Raw genomic sequence first — 24,201 nt, forward strand, 5'->3', positions numbered from 1 at the left:
TTCTTCCTTCCTTTTCTCCCTTTTCTTCCCTTCTTCCTCTCTCCCTTCTTCCCTCCCCTTCCTTCCTTCCCCATCCATCTCCTTCCTTCCTTCCTTCCCTCCTTTCTCCCCTTCATTCCTTCCTCCCTCCATTTTCCTTTCTTCCTTCTCCCTTTTCTTCCTTCCTTCCCCATCCATCTCCTTCCTTTCCTTCCTTCCCTCTCCTTCCTTCCTCCCCTTCATTCCTTCACTTCCTCCCTCCCTTTTCCTTCCTTCCTTTTTTTCTTCCCTTCTTTCTCCCTCCCTTCTTCCCTCCCTTCCTTCTCTTCCTCCCTCCCTGTTCTTTCCTTCCTTCCTTCCTTCCTTCCTTCCTCCCTTTCTTCCCTTCATTCCTTCTCTTCCTCCCTCCCTTTTCCTTCCTTCCTTCTTTTCTTCCCCTCTTTCTCCCTCCCTTCTTCCCTCCCTTCCTTCTCTTCCTCCCTCCCTGTTCTTTCCTTCCTTCCTTCCTTTCTTCCTTCCTCCCTTTCTTCCCTTCATTCCTTCTCTTCCTCCCTCCCTTTTCCTTCCTTCCTTCTTTTCTTCCCTTCTTCCTCCCTCCCTTCTTCCCTCCCCTTCCTTCCTTCCACCCTGCCATTTTCAGGGCCGAAGGTCAGAAAGCTAAGAGTGCCTGAATGATCCGATCAGGGTTACCAGGTCACCGGGAGGGTCACCCCTCATTTTAGAGGGTGGGTAGGGGGAGGGTGGGGTTGAAGAGTACACCCAGGTTGAGAAAAGACCCTGGTTCCATCCCCCACCCACCCACCCACCCACCCAGGACTAAGCTAGCCATTCTAGATAATCCTTGACCTACAGCCATTCATTCAGTGACTGAAGTTATCACAGGCAAAAGTGACATGGCCATTTTTCACCCTTACTGGAACGTCATCATGTGATCAAAATTCACATGCTTGACAGTTGACTCATATTTACAACGTTCGACGCGTCCCATGGGTCACATGATCCCCTCAGGCCACCTTCTGGCAAGCAGAGTCAATGGGGGAAGCCGGATTCGCTTAACGACCGTGTGGCTCAATTAACCACGGCAGGGATCCGCTTAACAAAGATGACAAGGAAAGTCGTGCAATGGGGCAAAACTAACTTAGCAAATTTCTCACTTAAGCAACGGAAACTTTTGGCTCGACTGTGGCCTGCTTGCGATACCTGTACGGGTAGGAAAAACACTGCAAGGTTTTGCAAGACTCCCGATTTTCAAAGATTGCAAAAAAGACCTTCTGAATTACATCTCATTTGGCAGTTAAGAAAAAAGAAAATCTTTCCAAGGGCAAAATCGTGAGGGATATCAAAAGGAACAATTCCTCAAATGCGAGCCAGGACAACGCAACTCATGGAGGAAATTCAAGGACTTCCTATCAGGTTTGTGTTCAAAGCACAACTGCACAGGGCTGTTTGCGAGCGTCCATTTCCTGCAACTTCACTCCTGTTGCCAGCGTAAAAGCTTCTTTTGCTCAGCTCAAGGACGGTACAAATTGTTAGGTTTCCCCCCCCCCCCACGGCCAACAGGGTCCCCATCAAATAACAATAAAACTTCCTAACAGCAACTATTTTTGCAGACAGCAGAGAAAAGTGGCAAAATTCTATTTTATTTTTGGAAATTTTCGCCTGCAAAATCCCTTGGGGTTAACTGTTAAGAGCAGCTAGATCGCAGAGACACGCATGTAAGAGGTTGAATTTAAATTGCAAGCTTTTGCACGCATTAATTAAAACATTCCCTCTTGGGTGCAAGACAGACCCAGCAATGCATTTTTTCTTTCTTTCTGGAGTTGGTCATTAACCTACTTTCTCCCAATGGAGAAAGTCTGCTCTGCTCGGACCCAAACTTTTAAATTATTAAAAAATCTCCATTACAGGTAGTCCTTGACTTACGGCCACAAAAGCGAGACATCTGATAAGTGAGTTACCCTCATTTTGCCACAGTGAATCACTGCGATGGTTCAGTCAGTCGCATGGTTGTTAAGTGAATCTGGCTTGTCGGAAGGTCACAAAACAGGATCACGTGAGCCTCTGATACTGCAACTGTCATAAATACCAGTCAGTTGCCAACCGCCTGAATTTTGATCACATGACCACAGGGATGCTGCAACGGTTGTTAAGTGTGAAAAACAGCCCTAACTCACTTTTTCCAGTGATGTTGTAACTTGGAACGGTCATTAAATGAACTGTCTGCACGCCTCTCTCGGACGAAATTTTGATTCCTGTATTTGCACCTTCAACCAAATTTCCACACCGGGCAACTTACAAACCAAGAGGTTAAATTTTAAGGGGGCAAAAATAGACCCACTCATGGGTTGAAGGAATGTGGTTCTGCCTGCCCTTGTTTTTGCAAGCCCTTGTAAACTGTCATGCTTAAAGCTACCGGGTCTTGCTCTGGGTTTATGCACAATTAATCCTCCCTTCACTTGGTTATTTATACCGAGGCTCCGGCTGGCGCCAACCGGTTTAAAAACACAACTGTGAGTTTTCAAGAGTTGTCAGGGCTCCTGGGCTAAATCCAAAATCTTTCTCCACCTTTGGCTGAGAGCAAAACGGAGCAGAGGGTGGCTTGAAAAGAAAGAAGCAGAACGGTTAGACCAGAGGTGGTTTAATCCTGGTCAAGCTGGATCGCTTAGGTTAGGAGGACCCGAGGTAGAAAATTAGAAAGTTCACCTTGAAAAGGTATGTGCAAAACCACTGCAGTTATTCTGTTGTCACAAGAAACCAGGAAGGGGAATTAAGGTGCCTCTAGGTTCACTTCTGCGGGTGAAGAAGTAAATAAATCATTTTTGTTGCTAGCCTTAATTTTCTCCAGGCTGCATTTTTTTCCCCTAGCAGGCTGATTTTTGAAAGGTTAAGCTTCTTGAATTAGAAGGGGACAGAGGTTCTGGTTGATGGGTTGCAAATTAGCAGAAATCTAGCTTCTGCAAGACATCAAGCTAGAAACTAGGAGACGGTGAGTTCTAGTCCCGCCTTAGGTATGAAAAACGACTGGGTGACTTTGGGCCAATCACCAGGAGACGGTGAGTTCTAGTCCCACATTAGACAGGAACACCAACTGGGTGACTCTGGGCCAATCACCAGGAGACGGTGAGTTCTAGTCCCCTATTAGATATGAACACCAATTGGGTGACTTTGGGTCAATCACCAGGAGACAGTGAGTTCTAGTCCCACCTTAGGCAGGAAAATCACTGGGTGACTTTGGGCCAGTCCCTCCCTCTCAGCACAACCCACAGGGTTGTTGTTGTGAAGAAAAGAGGAGGAAGAAGGAATGTTAGATATATTTTGAGTTATTTCTAAAAAATAAAAAAAAAATAAGGCAGGGGATAAACCATTGCTGGATGGTTTTCAAGAAGAGTTTGGAAAGTATAACTTCTCCTGCTTCGGCAGGGGGCTGGACTAGATGACCTGCAAGGTCCCTTCCAAACCTAGGATTCTAGGAAACAGAGACCACCACAAGCAGGGAATACCAAGGAAGGAACTATACTAGGAAAAAACGAATAGGTTGAAATGAGAATTGAAATCAAATTCGGATTTTTCTCTTCGGTGTATTTTTTTTATGCCTTGAGGTTACTTGCTAGAATAAACGAAGGCTTCTAGGAACTTTTTGTGACTCTGCACAATGAACCACAAGCACACTTGGCCACAAGCCTAGTCCAATTGGGTGGGAATTTCCCACCAGTGTGAAAAACGTGCAGATTTTTTTGGCTGGCCCTCATCGTAGGAAATGGGACTGATTCATCTCCTCTCTTCCTTACCTCCACACCGCTAGCGCCTTCTTCTCCGATTCCGAAAGTGTTGGAACTACAATTCCCAGAATTCCAGAGTATGCTGGGGGCTGCAGCCTTAAAACATGTACAATTAGTTCCTGACTTACAACAGTTCGTTTAGTGACTGTTACGTCACTGAAAAAAGGGACGTAAGACCGTTTTTTCTCACGACCGTTGCAGTATCCCTCGTGGTCACATGCTCAAAATTCAGACACTTGGCAACTGGCTCCTATTTATGATGGTCGCAGCGTCCCGGGGTCACCTGATCTCCTTTTTGCGACCTTCTGACCAGCAAAGTCCACGGAAAAGCCTGATTCATTTAACAACCGTGTGACTAACTTAAGAACTACAATTATTCGCTTTAACAATTGTGGCAAGGAAGGTTATCAAATGTGGCACAACTCACTTAAGAACTGTCTCCACTTAGTGACAGAAAATTTGGGCTCAGTTCTGCTGGTAAATCCAAGACTAGCTGTAGAAGACGTAGGCTGGGGAAAAGTGATGTAGATTAGTGTGTGGCTGCTTGTGTGTGTGGGCATGTGTGTGTGTCACATGGCTGAAAAGAGGTTAAAACCTAACCCTAATCTAACTAATCTAATCCAATCAAACAAAAATCGGATTTCAAAAGCAACTTTCATCCTATCTCGTAGCCAATGTTTCCAACGTGAACCAATTTCCAGATGTGGGACCCCTCCAGAATCCCCAGCCACTTGGGAAGCTGAGGCCCCCACCCCTCTGGAAATTGTTCAGTTAGATGTTGTGTACCTGCGTAATCATGCCTGAGGCGGAACTAGAACTAGAACTCACGGTTTCCTGGTGATTGGCCCAAAGTCTCCCAGCCAGATTTCATGACAGGTGGGACTAGAACTCCCCGTCTCCTGGTGATTGGCCCAAAGTCACCCAGCCAGCTTTCATTGCTAAGGCAGAACTAGAACTCCCGGTCTCCTGGTGATTGGTTCAAAGTTACCCAGCCGGCTTTCATGCCTAAAGTGGGACTAGAACTCACCCTCTCCTACTTAAGCCTGGCTCTCTGAGTATTAAAGATAGAAGCAGCCACTGAATTCAGAGCATACCATCTTGAAAACGTCCAACAACTTTCATGAATTGGCAAAGGTTTATACACACAGGCATTTTCTGCTAAAATCCAAACTTCTGCACAAACTTTTCTCATAATAACACAATCGAAACTTGACAAGGAACTGCCCAGGATTGTGGAACCACTCACCAAAATATGTCAACTTCGGTCTAGTTATATGTATAACCCAGGCTATTTTAAGAGAGGTATTAATATTTTTGAAAAAAGTCCAGAAGTTCCAATTCCCCCTTTCAAAGCAATGTTTTCAACCCATCTGAGCCACAGGATGTGCTAAAATAGCCAGGCTCAAAGCAGAATACCCAAAAACAGAGAAAAATGAGATTGCAGGCAATCCTCAACTTACAACCGTTCGTTTAGTGACCTTTCAAACGTACAATAACACTGAAGAAAGTGACTATGACCAGTTTTTAACACTTACGACTGTTGCAGCATCCCCGGAGTCAGGTGATCACAATTCAGACACCTGGCAACTGACTCGTATTTATGACGGTTGCAGTGTCCCGGGTTACACGATCCCCTTTTGCGACCTTCTGACAAGCGAAGTCAACGGGGGAAGCCGGATTCACTTCACAACTGTGTTACTAACTCAACAACTGCAGGGATTTGTTTAACAACGAAGGCAAGAAAGGCTGTAAAATGGGGCAAAATTCGCTTAATGGCCATCATGCTTAGGAGTGGAAAGTTTGGGCTCAATTGTGGCCGTACGTTGAGGACTACTTGCACACACCAAGAAACGGAGAGGAAAAAAAATAAGATTAGAGAGTCAGCGTGTGTTCTAAACTCCCACTTTGTTGGAAGCTGCAATTTCCAGGCCTCAGGAAGACAGTCAGATGAATTTTTCAACACCACATTGTGTGTGTGCCAGGATGAGCGGCCTTTCAGACAAAATGGAAACCACACACTATTTCATGGGATTAAAGTTGCTTGTGTACTTCCTGTGAAAACAAGAAACCTTCAGGCTCCCATTTTGGGGCTTGTTGAGTTTAGCTCACTTCCCCCAAGATCACAAGGCTTCCAGAGCTGGAAGTTTAAAAGAAATATGCCCGTTTTGCTTCACAGCAAGAGGGAAAATATGCCGTTGCTGATCTTGGGAAAAGTTACGAAGGTTTTGACTTGATTAGGAAATTCCTAAGTGATACCTGACTCCCAAACTGTGGTTGAAGAAAAAGAGGGAGGCAGTTTGGTCTAGTAGTGGTTAAGGCAGCAGGCTAGAAAGTGGGAGACGGTGAGTTCTAGTTCCACTTTAGGCATAAAAACCAGCTGGGTGACTTTGGGCCAATCACCAGGAGACTGTGAGTTCTAGTCCCGCCTTAGGCATGAAAGCCAGCTGGGTGACTTTGGGCCAATTACCAGGAGATGGTGAGTTCTAGTCCCGCCTTAGGCATGAAAGCCAACTGAGTGATTTGGGGCCCATCACCAGGAGACTGTGAGTTCTAGTCCCGCCTTAGGCATGAAACCCAGCTGGGTGACTTTGGACCAATCACCAGGAGACGGTGAGTTCTAGTCCCGCCTTAGGCATGAAAGCCGGTTGGATGACTTTGGGCCAATTACCAGGAGACGGTGAATTCTAGTCCCGCCTTAGGCATGAAAGCCAGCTGAGTAACTTTGGGCCAATCACCAGGAGACTGAGAGTTCTAGTCCCGCCTTAGCCATGAAAGCCGGCTGAGTGATTTTGGGCCCATCACAGGAGACGGGGAGTTCTAGTCCCACCTTAGGCATGAAACCCAGCTGGGTGTCTTTGGGCCAGTCACTCTCTCTTGGCCCAATCCACCTCACAGGATTGTTGTGGAGAAAATAGGAGAAAAGTATGTTGAATATGTTCACCCCCTTGAGTTATTTGTAAATATAAGAGAAATGGATATTTCTGTTTAATCATCAAGAATCCAACTTGTCTCAAAAGAGTCTTTATAGGTAATCCTCAACTTACATTTATTTAGCGACCATCTGAAGTTACAACACAATTGAGAAAAGTGACTTATGGTCAGTCCTCACAACCTTGCCACCTTACATGGTCACGTGATCAAAATTCAGACATTCAGGAACTGGTTGATATTTATGACGGCTATAGCATCCCACAGTCATGTGAACTCCTTTTTGTGACTTTCAATGGGGAAGCAACCAATTTATTAACTTGACAACTGCAGTGATCTGGTTAACAACTGGATGTGACTAGATGTCATTTAACAGATGCCTCACTTAACAATGGAAATTCTTGTCTCAGTTGTGGTCATGAGGACTACCGATATTAAATTCCATGCCAAATCGTCAAACCACTTGAAGATCCAAACTGCATTTTGTTCAAAGGTATGGAGGAAAATTCCACATTATTCAAAATTTATTTGCGCCAAATTCAGGTGCTCCAGCTGTTGTTTGTTCTCTACATGGATCTATTTTGACTTTTAATGAAAAGTTGACGGATTCAAGGACTGGCCAGCCTGTCCCTTATTCCAATGTACATGAGAAGCTGGGATGCCATGAATTATCCATGTTAAGCGTAAACAGATCCATTGGGCTCACCTGTCAAGGTAAACCACCATCCCCACAGCTCATGGTTTATTTACTAGTTTGCTTAGTAAAATTTTGGGTCTTTTTGAACAAACATAAACAGACCAGGGATGGTAGATTTTTCAGGGCACGGATGTCAGCAAAGGATTTGACAACTACAAATTGTGTTGCAATGCCACAAAGCAAACCACATTGCTTTAGGTCAAGGGTCTTCAAACTGGGCCCTTTTATGTGGCTGAGGAATTCTGGGAGTTGAAGTCCACCAGTCATAAAAGAGCCAAGTTTGAAGACCCCTGCTTTAGGTGTTTTGAGTCTGATATTCGGTCACAAAAAGGAAGACAGATGGTTTTGCATCATGACAGGTAGTCCTCGCTTAGTGACCGTTCAAAGTTACAACAGAACCTGGAAAAGATACATATGACCCAAATTTGAAGTTCAAAGGTTGTATAATTACATATTTATAATAATAATAAAAGTAAGGTTGGAAGGGACCTTGGAGGTCATCTAGTCCAACCCCCTGGTCAGGGAGCACTCAGCAATTAAACAAGATGTTACGCTGCTTTTTAAATTCATTTAATGCCAAGGATCATTAAAGATTTCAGCATAGAAACCTCAGAGACGAGACAGGGACTTTTAAAAACTTTTAAATTTCTTTTGTAAAGACGAGGTCTATCTATCTAAATCTACTTCCAGTTTCTGGCAAAAAAAACCCGCTCATTACAGCCCATGGATTTCTTTAACGACCACGTCGTTCACTTAACGACCGCTGCAAAAATAAAGTTTGAAAAAACTTTTGACTAGGGATACTCCTCAATTTACAATCACAATTGGGACCAGGGTTTCCGTTGCTAAGCGAGGCGGCTGCTAAGTGAATCATGCCTCCTTTCACACCTGTTTTTGCCACGGTCGTTAAGCGAATCAATGCATTTGTTAAAAGTGAATACCTAATAATAATAATAACAACATCAATAGCAACCTAAATGGGGAACCTTCGATACTAGCCATTGCAATACAGGCCAGCAGAACAAATCCGGGGACGATGGGCTTTGTAGTCCCCAGCTTCGGGGTCGGGATATCGGTTTCCCGGGCCAAAGAAGAGAATGCAAATAGCGGACATCGTCCACGGAGAGCAGGGAGGCGGGCTTGCCACGGGGATGGGCTTTGTAGTCCCCCGTTTAGCAAACACGCATGCGCGAGTGACATAACCGTGACGTCACCCCTGAGCAAGTTCCAGCCTCAGGGCTTTCCCCTCAGGCCGGCCGAGCCTCCACATCCGCCTCCCGGCCCTCCGAGGCGGCTCCGGGCCCACCTTACCTTCCTGGCCGCCCCGGTGCGTTTCCGCAGCGCCTTCAGCCGCTCCCTCCGCCGCAGCGCTTCTTCCTGCAAGCCGCCGGCCTCGGACGCCATCTTCGGGCCTACTGCGCACGCGCGCCAAGGCAAGGCGCGTGCTGTCCGCGCCGAACGAGAGCAGAGTCGCCGATCGGTGGCGCCAGGGGTGGCCGGCCGAGCGCCGAGCGCATCGCTCGAGGTGTGAAAGTTTGCAGGGAGGAGAAGGAAAAAGTTCAGAATGGGACATCTGAGCATATGCAGAGTGCGGGAAGGCTGTAGAATGGGTGATGGAGAAGGACAGACTGGGGAACAGAGATTCAGCCTAATAATAATAATAATAATAATAATAATAATAATAATAATAATAATAATAATAATAATAATAATAATAATAGTAGTAGTAGTAGTAGTAAAGTTGGAAGGGACCTCGGAGGTCATCTAGTCCAACCCCCTGCTCAGGCAGGAAACCCTATACCATTTCGGACAAATGGCTGTCCAGTCTCTTCTTTAAAACTTCCAGTGTTGGAGCAGTCACAGCATCTAGAGGCAGGTTGTTCCACTGGTTAATTGTTCTGTCAGGAAATTTCTCCTTAGTTCTAGGTTGCTTCTCTCCTTGATTAGTTTCCATCCATTGCTTCTTGTCCTTTGGAGGCACTTTGGAGAATAGCTTGACTCCCTCTTCTTTGGGGCAGCCCCTGAGATATTGGAACACTGCTATCATGTCCCCCCCTCGTCCTTCTCTTCGTTAAACTAGACATACCCAATTCCAGCAACCGTTCCTTGTATGTTTTAGCTCCAGTCCCCTGATCGTCTTTGTTGCTCTTCTCTGTACTCTTTCTAGAGTCTTAATCTCTTTTTTTACATCGTGGTGACCAAAACTGGATGCAGTATTCCGAGTGTGGCCTTACCAAGGCCTTGTAAAGTGGTATTAATACTTCACGTGATCTTGATTCTATCCCTCTGTTAATGCAGCCTAGCACTGTGTTGGCCTTTTTGGCAGCTGCAGCACACGGCTGGCTCCTATTTAAGTGATTGTCCACTAGGACTCCGAGGTCCCTCTCACAGTTGTTACTATTGAGCAAGGTACCCCCTATACTATACCTGTGCATTTGGTTTTTCTTGCCTAAATGTAGAACCTTACTTTTTTGACCCTTGAATTTCATTTTGTTAGATAGCGCCCATGTTCAAGTCTGTCCAGATCCTTCTATATCTTAAGCCTGTCTTCTGGAGGTTTGGCTATAAGATACTGGCTGGGGGATTCTGGGAATTGAAGCCTACCCCTCTTAAAGCATTCTGGCTGGGGGATTCTGGGAGTCGAAATCCACCCATTTTAAAGCAGCCAAGACACTGCTCCAATTGTCTTACCAGGAGCAGATTAGGCTTGCCCCCTACTCCCAGTCATGCACAGCTAGTCCTTGACTTACAACAGTTTGTTTAGTGACCATTCAAAGTTCTAAAAAAAGTGACATGATCGTTTTTCACACGACCGTTGCAGCAGCTCCAGGGTCACATGATTAAAAGTTGGTGGCTTGGCAACTGGCTCAAATGTATGACAGTCGCAGTGTCCCGGGGTCATATGATCCCCTTTTGTGACCTTCTGACAAGCAAAGTCAATGGAAAAACCAGATTCAATTAACAACCGACTTACCCGCTTAACAACCATGACAAAAAAAGGTCAAAAATTGGATATGACTCATTTAACAACTGCCTCGCTTAACAACGGAAGTTCTTCTTTCAACTGTGTCCGTAAGATTAGAACTATCTGTTGTGAAATCCATGCTAAATCTTTGAACTGCGTTTAGTTCAAAGAAGCCACTTAACAACTGTGTTACTAACCTTACAACTGCAGTGATTCACTTAACAACTGCGGTAAGCAAGTTCGTAAAATGGGGGGAAACTCACTTAACAAGTGTCTTGCTTAGTGATGGAAATTTTGGGGTCAATTTTTGTGGAGGTACTGTATGTCGAGAAAACCCTGTATTTTTCTACATGACTTTCGTGATGTTTCCATTCCTTTCTACCCCCCCCCCCCTTCTTCTTCCAGCTTCCCCATCACAATCCTGCCAGGCTCTGAGAAATCGGGGTCCCTCTCCTCAAAAAATTGCTTTCGCACAACAGGCGGAACCCACAAGATGGAATTAATCAATGGAACAGCCAGAGTTGTGTGAGTGCTCAGTCGCTGGAGGTTTTCAAGAAAAGATTGGACTGCCATTTGACCAGGATGGTATAAGATCTGCTAGATCTTATACCATCCCGGGGGGTTGGACTACAGGACCTCCAAGGTCCCTTCCGCACCTAGGATTCCATCATTCACACAGTGACCTGTGTTATGCATTCATCTAGCCAGGAAAACAAAGGCACCTCAGCAGAGTGCTGTCCCTTGGAGAGGAAGGTCGTATGAACGGACAAAGTGGGGTCCTAACCCTAACCCTAAAAGATTAATGACTATTTTTGCCAGCCTGAAACTTTACATTATTTCCATAATGGGAGTCCCTGTCTTCCTACCCCAAATGTGCACCCACAGGTAGTTGCATTCACACAACAGGTGGATCCTGGAAGATGGATCCCTTCGCACAATGCTCTATGCCTTTCTGACTTGGGCTCTCCCAGCCAGTGAGGGGAAAAAAAGGCACCTGAGCAAATAGGAGCTTCTCTCGGAGAAGAGGGTCTTGTGAATGGACACACACGAACCCTGACCTCTAACCCTAACCCTCCAAAGTTTAATTCCAAGCATAAAACCCAGCCAGCTGTTGAGAAATTGGGGTCCTCTCCTCCTAGCCCAGGCCTGCACCCCTGAATAGTTGCATTCACACAACAGGTGGAACCCGGAAGATGTCTCCCTTTGCATAACGCCCTGCGCCTTTGTGTTGCATGTTCTCCCAGGCAAACAAAAGCATCTGTGTGCAGAGCAGCACCCCTCAGGTTGTGTGAACAGACAAAGTGGGGTCCAGGAGGTGGACTCCCTAACCCTTCAGTGACTGCATTTCCAAGCCTGAAATCCTGCCGGGTGCTGAGAAATTGGGGTCCCTCTCCCCCTAAAGCCAAACCTGCACCCCCTCATAGTTGCCTTCACACAACAAGTGGGACCCAGAAATGCATCCTTTCACACAATGCCCTGCATCCCTAACTCTAAAATGATTAGTGGTTGCATTTGCAAGTCTGAAACTTTACAGTATTAGGAGAGTTGCATTCACACAACAAGTGGAACCTGGAAGATGTATCCTTTCACACAACACCCTGTGCCCCTAACCCTTAAATAGTTAAAGACTGCATTTGCAAGTCTGAAACATTACAGTATGTCCATAATGGGGGGTGGTCTTTGTCCTTTTAGCCCAAACGTGCACCCCTGGAGACCTGCATTCACACAAGTGGAACCCGGAAGATTCGTCCTTTCACACAACATTTTAGCCCCCAGTCTAAACCTTAAAAATTCACATTACCAGTATTTCCATAATGGGCATTCCTTTCCTCCTAGTCTCCTAAGCGAAACCTGCACCCCTGGACAGTTGCATTCCCACAACAGGGGAAACCTGTAAAATGCATCCTTTCACACAATGCCCTGTGCCCCTAACCCTTAAATGGTGAAAGACTGCATTTGCAAATCTAAAACAGTATTTCCATAATGGGAGGGTTCTTTTTCCTCCTAGCCTAGCCCAAACCTGCACCTCCCCGAGAGCTGCATTCACACAACAGGTGGAACCCGGAAGATTCATCCTTCCACACAATACCTTATGCCCCTAACTCTAAACCTTAAAAACTCACCTTATCAATATTTCTATAATGGGGATCCCTTTCCTTCTAGTCTCCTAACCCAAACCTGCACACACACACACCCTGAGAGCTGCATTCACACAACAGGTGGAACCCGGAAGATTCATCCTTTCACACAATACCTTATGCCCCTAACTCTAAACCTTAAAAATTCACCTTATCAATATTTCCATAATGGGGATCCCTTTCCTTTTAGTCTCCTCCTAGCCCAAACCTGCACCCCCCCCAGCTGCATTCACACAACAGGTGGAAACCCGGAAGATTCATCCTTTCACACAATACCTTATGCCCCTAACTCTAAACCCTAAACATTCACCTTACCAATATTTCCATAATTTCCTCCTAGTCTACTAACTAACTAACTAGCCCAAACCCGCACCCCCGGATAATTGCATTCACGCAACAGGTGGAACCCGGAAGACGCCTCCTCCCAACGCCCCGCGCCTCGGCGTCACGCGCTCTCCCGGGGGGAAACAAAGGCACCTGCGCGCAAGGCAAGGTCCCTGGCGGAGGAGGGTCGTGTGAACGCGGGCGGAGCCGCGGGTCGGCCGTGGGGCGCACCTGCGCTCCGCCCGCTGCGCCTCCCCGGAGCCCGGGCCGGGCTGCGAATCAGGCGGCGGCGGAGGAGGAGCGAGGCGGGCAGCAGCGGCGGCGGCGGCTCCGGAGCGCAGCGCAGCCCAAAAGCAGCAGCCGAGGCATGGCGCAGGCAGGGCGGCCGGCCGCGCAGCCCGGCCGGGGTTAGAGCGCGCGATCGCGGCCGAGCCTTGCCGGGAGAGTCCGGCCCGCGATGGCTTCCAAGGAGCGGCTCTACGAGCTGTGGATGCTCTACTTCGCCAAGGTGAGCCCTGCCTCGCCTCACCTGCGCGGTGGGAAGGGGAGGGAGGGAGGGAGTTGGGCTGACACGCGGGGAGAGGGGGAAAGAGGGTCGTGGGAAGGGATCCCGGGGGTGGGTGGGGGGGAAGGCGCGTCTCTGAGCTTGCTTGCATCGGGAGGACTGGAGGGGGGTTGCCTTGCTTGGTGCTGGTTCTCTTCCTTCTTCTCTTCTTTCCTCTTCTCTTCCTCCTTCTCTTCCTCCGCCCCCCCCTCATCTCCTCCTCTTCCTCCTCCTTTTCCTCCTCTTCCTTCTCCTGTCTTCCTGTTCCTCTTCCTTCTCCTTCCTCCTCTTCCCCTTCCTCCTTTTGTTTCCTCCTCCTCCCACTCCTCTCCTCCTCCTCTTCCTCCTTCTCCACCCTTTCTTCTCTTCTGCCTCCTCTTCTTCCTCCTGCTCTTCCTACTCACCTCCTCTACCTCCTTCTCCTCTCCTTCCTTCTCTGCCCCCTCTTCCTTGTCCTCCTTCCCCTTCTTTTCTTCCCCTTCCCCTTCCTCCTCCTCCCCCTCACTTCTTCCTCTTCCTTTCTTCTTCTTCTCCTCCTCTGCCTCTTCTTCCTCCTTTTCTTCCTCCTCCTCCTCCTTCCCCTTCTCCTCTTCCCCTTTTCCTCCTCCTTCCCCCTCACCACCTCCTCTTCTTCTTTCTCCTTCCCCTTCTTCTTTCCCATCCTTCTCTTCTGCCTCCACTCCTCCTCTTCCTCCTCTTCCTCTTTCCTTCTTCCGCTCTTCCGTCCTCCTCCCTCTCCTCCTTATCTCCCCCCTTCTGGGAGTATCAGTTATCTATCTATTCTGGGGCGGGCAGGTGCTTCTTAGAACATGCCCAGCACACCTGTCCAGGTGAGATCAGCATCCTTTCCCACCTGCTCCCCAGTTCCTGCCCCAGCCTTGCTCCCTGGGGCCGATCTTGCCTCTCTCTCCCTGCCTGCCTGCCTTCTTCCCTCCCTCACCGAGTGGCCCCGAGCCACCCCTTCCTGTCAGGCTGGGGATGAGGGACATTGTAGTCCTTTCTGATTTTGCCCCTTCCCCTTCCCGGGACACAGGTGACTCTCTCTCTCTCTCTCTCTCTGTCTCTGTCTCTGTCTCTCTCTCTCTCTCTCTCTCTCTCTCTCTCTCTCTCTCTCTCTCTCTCCTTCTCACCAAGCTGTCTGTCTTTCCTCCACTCACCTAACATGGGGGGGGTGTCTCTCTTAACGTGACACTTCCCCCCTACACCAACAACAACCCTGTGAGGTAGGCTGGGCCTGCTCTGACTCACCCTTTCGCATTTTCAAAGGGGAGAGTGAATTGAAACCAGGGTCTCTCCATTCTGCTATGACACCCGTGTGTCCCTCTGTTCCCCCCCCCCATTCCCTTCTGGGGTCCTGGGATCCCCTGATCTCCTGCCTCCTCCCCCCCCTTGCTTTTTCCCTAGTCTAAAAAAACCCCTCCTTTTTGAAAATCTTCCCTTTCTTCTACACTTTAAACTCTTTTAATCTTCTCCTCCTTTGTGTGTTTCCCTCCCCTCCCAAATTCATTAGAAACCGCAGGCAGCTGTGGTCCCTGATAAACATCTAATAAATAATAAACAAACACAGATTGTGCCCCATGTGAGTCTCCAGACTTGAACTGATCAAAGCCTTTTCCTTGCTTTGTGGCCTGGACTCAATTCCCATTCTTCCCCAGGGTGGCTGGGGACGATGGGTTCTATCATCTTGTCCTTCCCTCTGCTCCTGCAAGGTCTTTCCCCCCCCCCCGCACAGCCCCCCAGAATTGGTTCAGAAAGTGAAAGGAGGAGGGTCCAAGCCCTCCCTATCACGGCAAGGGGAAGGGCCCAGAGGTTGGACTAGAGGACCTCTAGGGTCCCTTCCCGCCCTTTGATACTATGCTATTCTATTAAAGGGAACAAAATGTGTGGGGGCAAATATCCTGCCTCCATTCTGGGTCTGTTTCCCCCCCCCCACCCACTCCTTAAAAACCCTTTTTTTATTTCCCTCAGCCTCTGTTTTCTTTCCTGGACCAAAAAAATAAAAATAAAAATGAGCAAAGCACACAGAAGGAGGAATCGTGCATTGTGTTGATAATCACAGAATTATTGTGTCTTTTCACTTCCCACCTTGTCTTTTCCCGCACAAGGGTGCAGTTTGTTGGTTTCGTTGGGGGAGGGGGGAGGCTAGAAACTACTTTTTGCTGTAGGCCTAGGCCGAAAGCTTTTAAAAAGAGAGATGCTTTGTGGTAGGGAGGGGCGAGGGGAAAAAAAAATCATATATAATTGTTGGGGGTCTCATTCCGCTCCCCCATCTGGGTCTGTACCTGGTGGGGTTTTTGGGGTGGGGGTGGGGGAGAAGTGGTAAAAAATTAGCATTGTATGACGGGGGTTTCCCCCAAGAGCAAAGGAGACAGGAGTGCTTGACTGCACCCAGAAAACCTGTATAATATACTGATTTTTGATCTTGAATGTGTGCTCACTTCTGAACGAAATGGGGCGGTGTGTTTTTTTTCTTTCTTTCTTTTTATGATGACCTTCAACTCACTTCCGTGGTTTCAGGATATTTACAGTTTGTTTTGCAAATGAAAAGGAGCTGAGTACCTTTCTTCTCTTTTTCTCCCTCTCCCTCTCTCTCTCTTTCTTTCTCTCTCTCCCTCCCTTCCTTCTTTCCTTCTCTCTCTCTCTCTCTTTGTTCTTTCCTTCTTCCTCTTTCCCTCCACTTTTTTCTTTTTTTCTTTCTATCTCTGTCTTTCTCTCTGTTACTTTCTCTTTCTCTTTTCACTTCTTTTTCTCTCCTTTTTTTCTTTCTTTCTTTCTCCCTCTGTGCCCCATTCTCTTTCTCTCCTCTTTCTCTCACTTTCTTTTTTTTCTTTTTCTTATCTCCTTTTCTCTTTCTCTTTCTGTAGCTTCCTTCTCTTTCTTTCTTTCTTTCTTCCTTCTCTTTCTTTCTTTCTTTCTTTCTTTCCTTCCTTCCTTCCTTCCTTCCCTCTCTCTTCCTCTTTCTCTTTCTTTCTTTCTCCCTCTGTGCCCCATTCTCTTTCTCTCACTTTCTCTTTATTCTTTCTCTTATCTCCTTTTCTCTTTCTCTTTCTATAGCTTCCTTCTTTCTTTCTTCCTTCTTTCTTTCTTTCTTTCTTTCCTTCCTTCCTTCCCTCTCTCCTCCTCTTTCTCTTTCTTTCTCCTTCTGTGCCCCATTCTCTTTCTCTCCTCTTTCTCTCACTTTCTCTTTTTTCTTTCTCTTATCTCCTTTTCTCTTTCTCTTTCTGTAGCTTCCTTCTCTTTCTTTCTTCCTTCTCTTTCTTTCTTTCTTTCTTTCTTTCTTTCTTTCTTTCTTACTTTCCTTCCTTCCTTCCCTCCCTCTCTCCTTCTCTTTCTTTCTTTCTTTCTTTCTTTCTTCCTTTTTCTTTCTTTCTTTCTTTCCTTCTTTCTTTCTTCTCTTCCTCCTTCCTCTTCCTCTTTCTTTCTTTCTTTCTTTCTTCCTTTCTTTCTTTTTTCCCCTTTTTTCTTCTCTCTCTTCTCCCTCCCTCTCTCCCTGTCTCCCTTCTTCCTCCCCTCCCCCTTTCTCTCTCCAGGGATAAAGAGCTCGGTCAATTGTATTCTCTTTTTTCCCCTTTTCCTCCCTCCTGCAAAATCCTTTGAAGAGGAGGGGGTGACGCCTCCGCCAATGAATTTCCTAGCTCCTTTCCCCCCCACACCTCTGTATGGCAGCCTCTCCAATCCCCCCTCCCAATTCTTGTTTGAAAAAGGTTGCAAAAAGAGACAGAGGTTTAGCAGTGTTTGCTGGAGCCTTTTCCAAATGCACACCAGGTTGGTGGGTACAAAAAAAAAAATAAAGCACCGTAGCTTGGAGAAGAATTTGGAAATCTTGCAAAGTGCAGGTTGATTAAGGAGGGGAAAAAAGCTGTTTTTTTTAAATCAGCAGGATCTCCATTCGTGTTCAGTTGTCCCCAGTTTTGGGCAGTGTCTTCGTCTCAGCAGGCCTTCCTGGCACTGTTGCTCTCCTGAGGCTGTGGCTCATGGGGGTTGTAGTCCAAGGGGCTTCGAGGTTGCCAGGGCAAGGGAGGGTGACCAGAGATAAGGCCGAGGAATCTGTGGAAGGTGCAAACATGGCTGTAGTGAAGTGGGGGAGAGGGACAAAGGCTTTGATTGTTTTGGCTGGAGGTTGGTGGGAGGCAGGTATAAAGGCTGATTTGTTTAATTCCTTTTTATCTTATTTCTTTAATGCTCAAATTGGACAGCCTTCCCCTGTGACCCTTTGCCCAGCTCACTTGTGCATGAGTAATAACACCCTTGCATGATATAAGAATAATGAATAGGAATAATATTATGAGATTGTCTAGCCAGAGAAGTCTGTTTGAAAGAGGTAAATGCTAAAGAAAGGGGGGGGAGGAAGGAAGGAAGGAAGGGGGAGGGAGAGGGAGGGAGGGAGGGAAGGAAGAATGAAGGAAGGAAGGAAGGGAGAGAGGGAGGGAAAGAAGGAAGGAAGGAGGTAAAAGAAGGAAGAAAGAAAAAGAAAGAGGGAGGGAGGAAAGAAAGAAGGAAAGGAAAGAAGAAAGGTAGAAAGAAAAAGAAAGGAAGAAAGGAGAGGGAAAGGAAGGAAGGAAGAAAGGAAGGAAGGAAAAAAGGAAGGAAAGAAGGAAGGAAGGAGAGAAGGAGGAATATTGAAAGAGACGGAAGGAGAGAGGAAGAAGCAGGAAAAAAGAAAAAGAGGAAGAGAAAAGGGCAAGGAGGAAGAGAAAGTGAAGGAGGGAAGGAAGGGAGGAGAGAAAAAACGGAAGGAAGGAGAGGAGGGAAGGAACAAAAGAGAAAGAAGGAAGGCAGGAGCAAAAGAGAAAGAAGAAGAGGACAGGAGGGAGGGAGGGAAGGAGAAAAAGAAGCAAGGAAGGAGAAGGAGGAGGAAAAGACAGGGAAGAAAAGGAAGGAAGGAGGGAGGAGAGGGAAGTGAGAAAAAGACAAAAGGAAGAAAGGAAAGAAAAGGAAGAGAAAAAGAGAAGGAAGGAGAGAAGGAAGGGAAGGAAGGAAAGGAAGGAAGGAAGGGAAGAAAGAAGGGAAGGAAGGAAGGAAGGAAGGAAGGAAGGAAGGAAGGAAAGGAGCGTGGTTCTTGCCTATAGGAATTGCCACCCTGGGGCCTCCTGGGAACAGAGATTATCCTCACTTAGCCTTTACAGATAGGTTGGCACTTTACTCTGATCAATATCAGAATGACCCACTGGCCTTTCCGAAGGGTGGGGCGGGGGGGGGATACTAAAATTCCAGACTTCTGGGGAAAATTTTGCTTTCCCCATTTTAGAGACACTCACCCATTGTTTTGAGATGGATCCATGGGGGTCTCTCTTGACTTCAGCTGGTCTTCAAGCTTTTTGATGGGTGGGACAACGTGATTTAAAAAATTTTTTTTAAAAAAAGTTCTTCTCTAAGTTCTTGCTGTTTGCGGAAGGACAGGTGAGGCATTTGGTCCAGCAGAAGGACAGAGTTGGAAGGGACCTCGGAGGCCATCTAGTCCAACCCTCTGATCAGTCAGGAGACTTTTACAGAATCATAGAAGAACAGAGTTGGGAGGGACCTCGGAGGTCATCTAGTCCAGCCCCCTGATCAATCAGGAGATTCTTACAGAATCATAGAAGAATAGAGTTGGGAGGGACCTCGGAGGTCATCTAGTCCAACCCCCTGCTCAAGCAGGAGACTCTTACAGAATCATAGAAGAATAGAGTTGGGAGGGACCTCGGAGGTCATCTAGTCCAACCCCCTGCTCAAGCAGGAGACTCTTACAGAACCATAGAAGAATAGAGTTGGGAGGGACCTCGGAGGTCATCTAGTCCAACCCCCTGCTCAAGCAGGAGACTCTTACAGAACCATAGAAGAATAGAGTTGGGAGGGACCTCGGAGGTCATCTAGTCCAACCCCCTGCTCAAGCAAGAGACCCTTACAGAACAACAAGAGCTGGGAAGGATCTTGGAGGTTTTCTAGTTCAGTGCCCTGCTCAAGCAGGAGACCCTAATGGAATAACAAGAGTTGGAAGGTGCCTTAGAGGTCATCTAGACCAGGGCTTTTTAACCTTTTCACCCATTTTACCACTTTTAGGATATGGCAACATCTGAGTACCACCAGTCGCCTAGCAAGGGGTCAAAAACTTGATGACCAAAAAAGAAAAGGAAAAAAGTGGTAAAGTACAGGTAGTCCTCGACTTACAACAGTTCACTTAGTGACTGTTCAAAGTTACAATGGCACTGAAAAAAGTGCCCCCTGAGCCACAGCCGAGCAAGACACCTGCCTGCCCGGCCGGCCGCACTCTTCCTCCTGTCCGAGGTTTCCATTGTTGTGAGCATTTCTGTTGAGGATTGGCAGCGGGNCCCCCCCCCCCCGTCTGCTGGGTGGTTGCAGCAAATTTTGGTCACTTCACATGACCCTGGGACACTGTGACCGTCATAAATATGAATCAGTTGCCAAGTATCTGAATGTAAATCACAAGACCCTGGAGAGGCTGCAACGTTCCAGCTGATTGGTTCTTCTTCTGGGCTCAGCAGAAGCGCCAGGATCAGCACCGGGCTCCAACTTGATCCTGGCGCTGATCCTGGTGCTTCCGCTGAGCCCTGACAGCCCTGCAGCTCCAGCCGTCTCTCGCTCAGGCTTGTGTGGTGCTGCCACCGGTTCAGCTCATTTCCCTCCCCTGCTACCACTTTTCTAGGATGGTCGTGCACCACCTGCCAGGTGCCAATGTACCACAGGTGGTACCCGTCCCACTGGTTGAAAAGCCTTGATCTAGAACAACCCCCTGCTCAAGCAGGACTGGAGTTAGCAGGACTGGTCTAAGGGTTATTTTAATTTGGTTTTAAAATAATTTAAAATGAATTTTCGGTTCTAGAGTAATGTTTCATTTTAATTGGCATGTTGAGTTAGGCATTTTTGTATTTGTGTATTTGTTTTTGAATGGTTGTAAGCCGCCCTGAGTCCGCAGGGAGAAGGGCGGGGTAGAAATATAATTAATAAATAAATAATAATAAATAAACCTATGCCATTTTACACAAATGGCTGTCCAATCTCTTCCTTAAACACTGTATATCCAATCTCTTCTTGATATATCCACATCATTTGATCTAACTACAGAGAATCCTCCAATTACAAGCACAACGGAGCCCAAAATTTCCGTTGCTAAGTGAGGCGGTTGTCCCATTTTATGACCTTGCCTTAGCTGTTAAGTAAATCACTGCAGTTGTTAATAACACCGATGTTTAAGTGGCTTCCCTATTGACTTTGCGTGCAAGAAGGTCGCAAAAGGGGATCACGTGACCCTGGGACACTGCAGCCGTCATAAATATGAGTCAGTTGCCGAGGGTCTGAATTATGATCACGTGACACTGATGATGCTGCAATGGTCGTAAGTGTGAAAAAACGTTCAGAGGTCACTTTTTTTTTAGTGCCGTTGTAACTTTGAATGATCACTAAACGAATGGATGTAAATCAAGGACCCTCAATTCAATGCCTTGCTGGTGTGGAGGGGATCAAGACTGCAAATTCAGGCTGCAATTTAGATAACTTTATTTTTTTAAAAAAAAAAAATACAAAGTTAAAAGAGAAACAGAAAAACAGATCTGAAAATGGAAAAAGAGAGAAAGTAAAACTGCAAAAACAGGAACAGGAAAAGAATGAGAAATAGAGAAAGCATGACTTCTGACTTTCTTTGGTGCAAAAAGAAGTATAAAATGCACCAGACTTTTAGTTAAAATTAGTATTTGTCTATGTTATTTCCCTAATCCAAACAATTCTGTTTATCTTTTAATAGAACAGCCAGGTTGTATCCTTAGAGATAGTTTGGCAATGGGCTTTATTCCACAGCTTACTAGGGAATTCTGGGAGTTGAAGTCCAGCCCTCTTAAAGCATGCTGGCTGGGGGATTCTGGGAGCTGAAGTCCCCCCCCTCTTCAAGCATGCCGGCTGGGGGATTCTGGGAGTTGAAGTCCTACCCTTCTAAAGCATGCTAGCTGGGGGATTCTGGGAGTGGAAGTCCTTCCCTCTTAAAGCATCCTGTCTGGGGGATTCTGGGAGTTGAAGTCCTCCCCTTCTAAAGCATGCCGGCTGGGGGATTCTGGGAGTTGAAGTCCTCCCCTTCTAAAGCATGCCGGCTGGGGGATTCTGGGAGTGGAAGTCCTTCCCTCTTAAAGCATCCTGTCTGGGGGATTCTGGGAGTTGAAGTCCTCCCCTCTTAAAGCATGCTGGCTGGGGGATTCTGGGAGTTGAAGTCCCCCCCCTCTTAAAGCATGCCGCATGCCGGCTGGGGAATTCTGGGAGTGGAAGTCCATGCATCCATCTTCAAACAAATTACTACCGGTAGCAATTACAAAATAAATTTTCCCCCAAATTCCCTTCCCTTGCAATGATTGGCCTCCTCCGCCAATCATTGCAACGGCTTGCAAACCCTGTGTATTTTCTGCAGCCATTCCCCATCACCCGTGTTTGCTGGATTAACCCTCCCCTCCCCCTCCCTCCATTTTTTTGGCCTGTGGCCCTGCTGTTGGGCAAAATTTATCTTTACAACAAGATCTTTGTTTTCTCTGTACCGGGAGAGGGGAAAAAAAAGGGAAAGAAAACAGGCCACTAGGAACAGAGGGTAAAAATTCTTCTTTTTGTCGTTGTCACTGCAGGAAGAAGGAAGTCCCAGCATACTAATCTAGTTAATTAAGATTTTTTTTTTTTCCTTAAAGGTCAAATGCATGAAGTGAAAGTCTGCTATCTTTATTATTATGATCTTTTAAGGAAAAAGGTGCAAGGCTTTGCATGTAAATCAGCCGATCTCCACCACTTCCTCTTTTATGATTTCGCACAGAAGAAGCAGTTTGCAACAAGGACACCCCGTCCTGACTTCTGCTAGCGCCCCAAAATATTTGCAATGGCTTTGAGCCTAGAGAGGGTTTTGCAAGAGGACAAAATCAGAAGTCAGAGGTGGCTTTTGCAATCCTCTTAGCTGTAGTCCTCAAGTTACGACCACAATCGTGCCCGACCTTTCTGCTGCTAAGCAAGGTGTTTGTTAAACGAGTGACACCCAATTTTACGACCTTTTTGCCACAGTTGTTAAGCAAATCGCTGCAGATGTTAAATGAGTCAAGTGGTCGTTAAGTGAAACCAGCATTGGCTTTGCCTGTCAGAAGCCGGTGGGGACCCCCGGGATGCTGCAACCGTCATAAGTTCATGCTAGTTGCCCAGCGTCTGAATGTTGAGATTTTGTGGCTATGAGGCTGCTGCAACGGTCATAAGTGTGAGGACCGGTTGTAAGTTCTTTTTTTTCCAGAGTTTTTGTAGCTTCTAACAGTTGTGGAGTGAAAGGGCATAAATCGAGGAACAATCTGGTAATCCGTCTTCGAGAGAGGCAGCTAATCTTGTCTTGCTGTAATGGTGGTGACTACCCGCAGTCCTCGACTTACGACGACAACCGAGCCCAAAATTTCCATTGCTACGTGAGATATTTGTTAAGTGGGTTTTGCCCCACTTTACGACCTTTTGTTGCCATTGTTGTTAAGTGAATCCGGCTTCCCCCATTGACTTTGCTTGTCAGAAGGTCGCAAAAGGGGGTCACATGGCCCCCAGGGACAGTCATAAATGAGAGTCATAAATACAAGTCAGTTGCCGAGCCTCTGAATTTGGATCACGTGACTACGGGGGGAGGCTGCAATCATCATACGAGTGAAAAACGGTCATAAGTCCCGTTTTCAGTGCTGTTGTAACTTTGAATGGTCACTAAATGAACTGTTATAAATTGAGGATAAGCCTGGGCGGGGGTATCAGGGTGACGGAAAAGCATTTTTTCCTGCACTTCTATATCCGTGTTGCGATGCTGTTGCAAACTTTCTGCATGCAAATAAATCTCTCTGTTCTTACGTTAATCTTGCAAAAACAAAACACTCAGCCTGGAAACACAAGGCAAAGTTTACACATTTTACTCGGTAAAGTCCTGGGGCTGTGATTGTGTGACACGGGGACGCCAAAACAAATCCGCTTTGTTTAATAAAGCAGCTGCTGAAAACTTTCCAAGGTTGTAACTTCCCACCTTGCGGTCTGTGCCTTGATGGTTTTCCTGGTGAGGGGAGTGGAATCTGGGTCTCAAGGCTGATGAGAGAGGAGGAGGAGGAGGAGGAGGAGGAGGAGGAACATGACAATGGGGTCCTTGATGCTCTCTGAGCTGGGTGGTTTCCTTGCAGACGTTTCATGACCCAACTAGGCAACATCATCAGTGCTAGAAGGGAGGGGGGTTTGCAGAGAGGAGGAGGAGGAGGAGGAGGAAGAGGAGGAGGAGGAGGAGGACAATGGGTTCCTTGGTGCTCTCTGAACTTGGTGGTTTTCTTTCAGATGTTTCATGACCCATGTAATGTCATCAGTGCTAGAAGGGTGTAGGGTTTGTTCTTTGTTTACATACAGTCCATTCCAGCACTGATGACGTTCCCTAGTTGGGTCATGAAACGTCTGCAAGGAAACCACCCAGCTCAGAGAGCACCCAGGACCCCATAGTCCTTTTCTTCTTCTTCTTCTTCTTCTTCTTCTTCTTCTTCTTCTTCTTCTTCTTCTTCTTCTTCTTCTTCTTCTTCTTCTTCTTCTTCTTCCTCTTCCTCTTCCTCTTCCTCTTCCTCTTCCTCTTCTTCCTCTTCCTCTTCCTCTTCCTCTTCTTCCTCCTCCACCTTCTCCTCCTCCTCCTCCCTTCTAGGACTGATGATGTTCCCTAGTTGGGTCATGAAATGTCTGCAAGGAAACCACCCAGCTCAGAGAGCACCCAGGACCCCATAGTCCTTTTCTTCTTCTTCTTCTTCTTCTTCTTCTTCTTCTTCTTCTTCTTCTTCTTCTTCTTCTTCTTCTTCTTCTTCTTCTTCTTCTTCTTCTTCTTCTTCTTCTTCTTCTTCTTCTTC

The 24,201-nt window shown here is 46.9% G+C and overlaps 1 protein-coding gene across 1 annotated transcript in view; it reads left to right on the top strand.

The window, feature by feature from the left end:
* Window positions 1-13,267: 13,267 nt before the first annotated feature.
* Window positions 13,268-24,201, top strand: part of NBEAL2 (neurobeachin like 2) — a 116,385-nt gene continuing 105,451 nt past the window's right edge. The window contains 1 exon segment of the mRNA XM_029283799.1: window positions 13,268-13,318. Within this exon segment, the coding sequence (XP_029139632.1) occupies window positions 13,268-13,318 (51 nt within the window).

This window comes from Protobothrops mucrosquamatus, unplaced genomic scaffold (genome assembly GCF_001527695.2).
Source record: "Protobothrops mucrosquamatus isolate PMUCROS unplaced genomic scaffold, P.Mucros_1.0 scaffold235, whole genome shotgun sequence".
NCBI classification, from domain to species: domain Eukaryota; kingdom Metazoa; phylum Chordata; class Lepidosauria; order Squamata; family Viperidae; genus Protobothrops; species Protobothrops mucrosquamatus.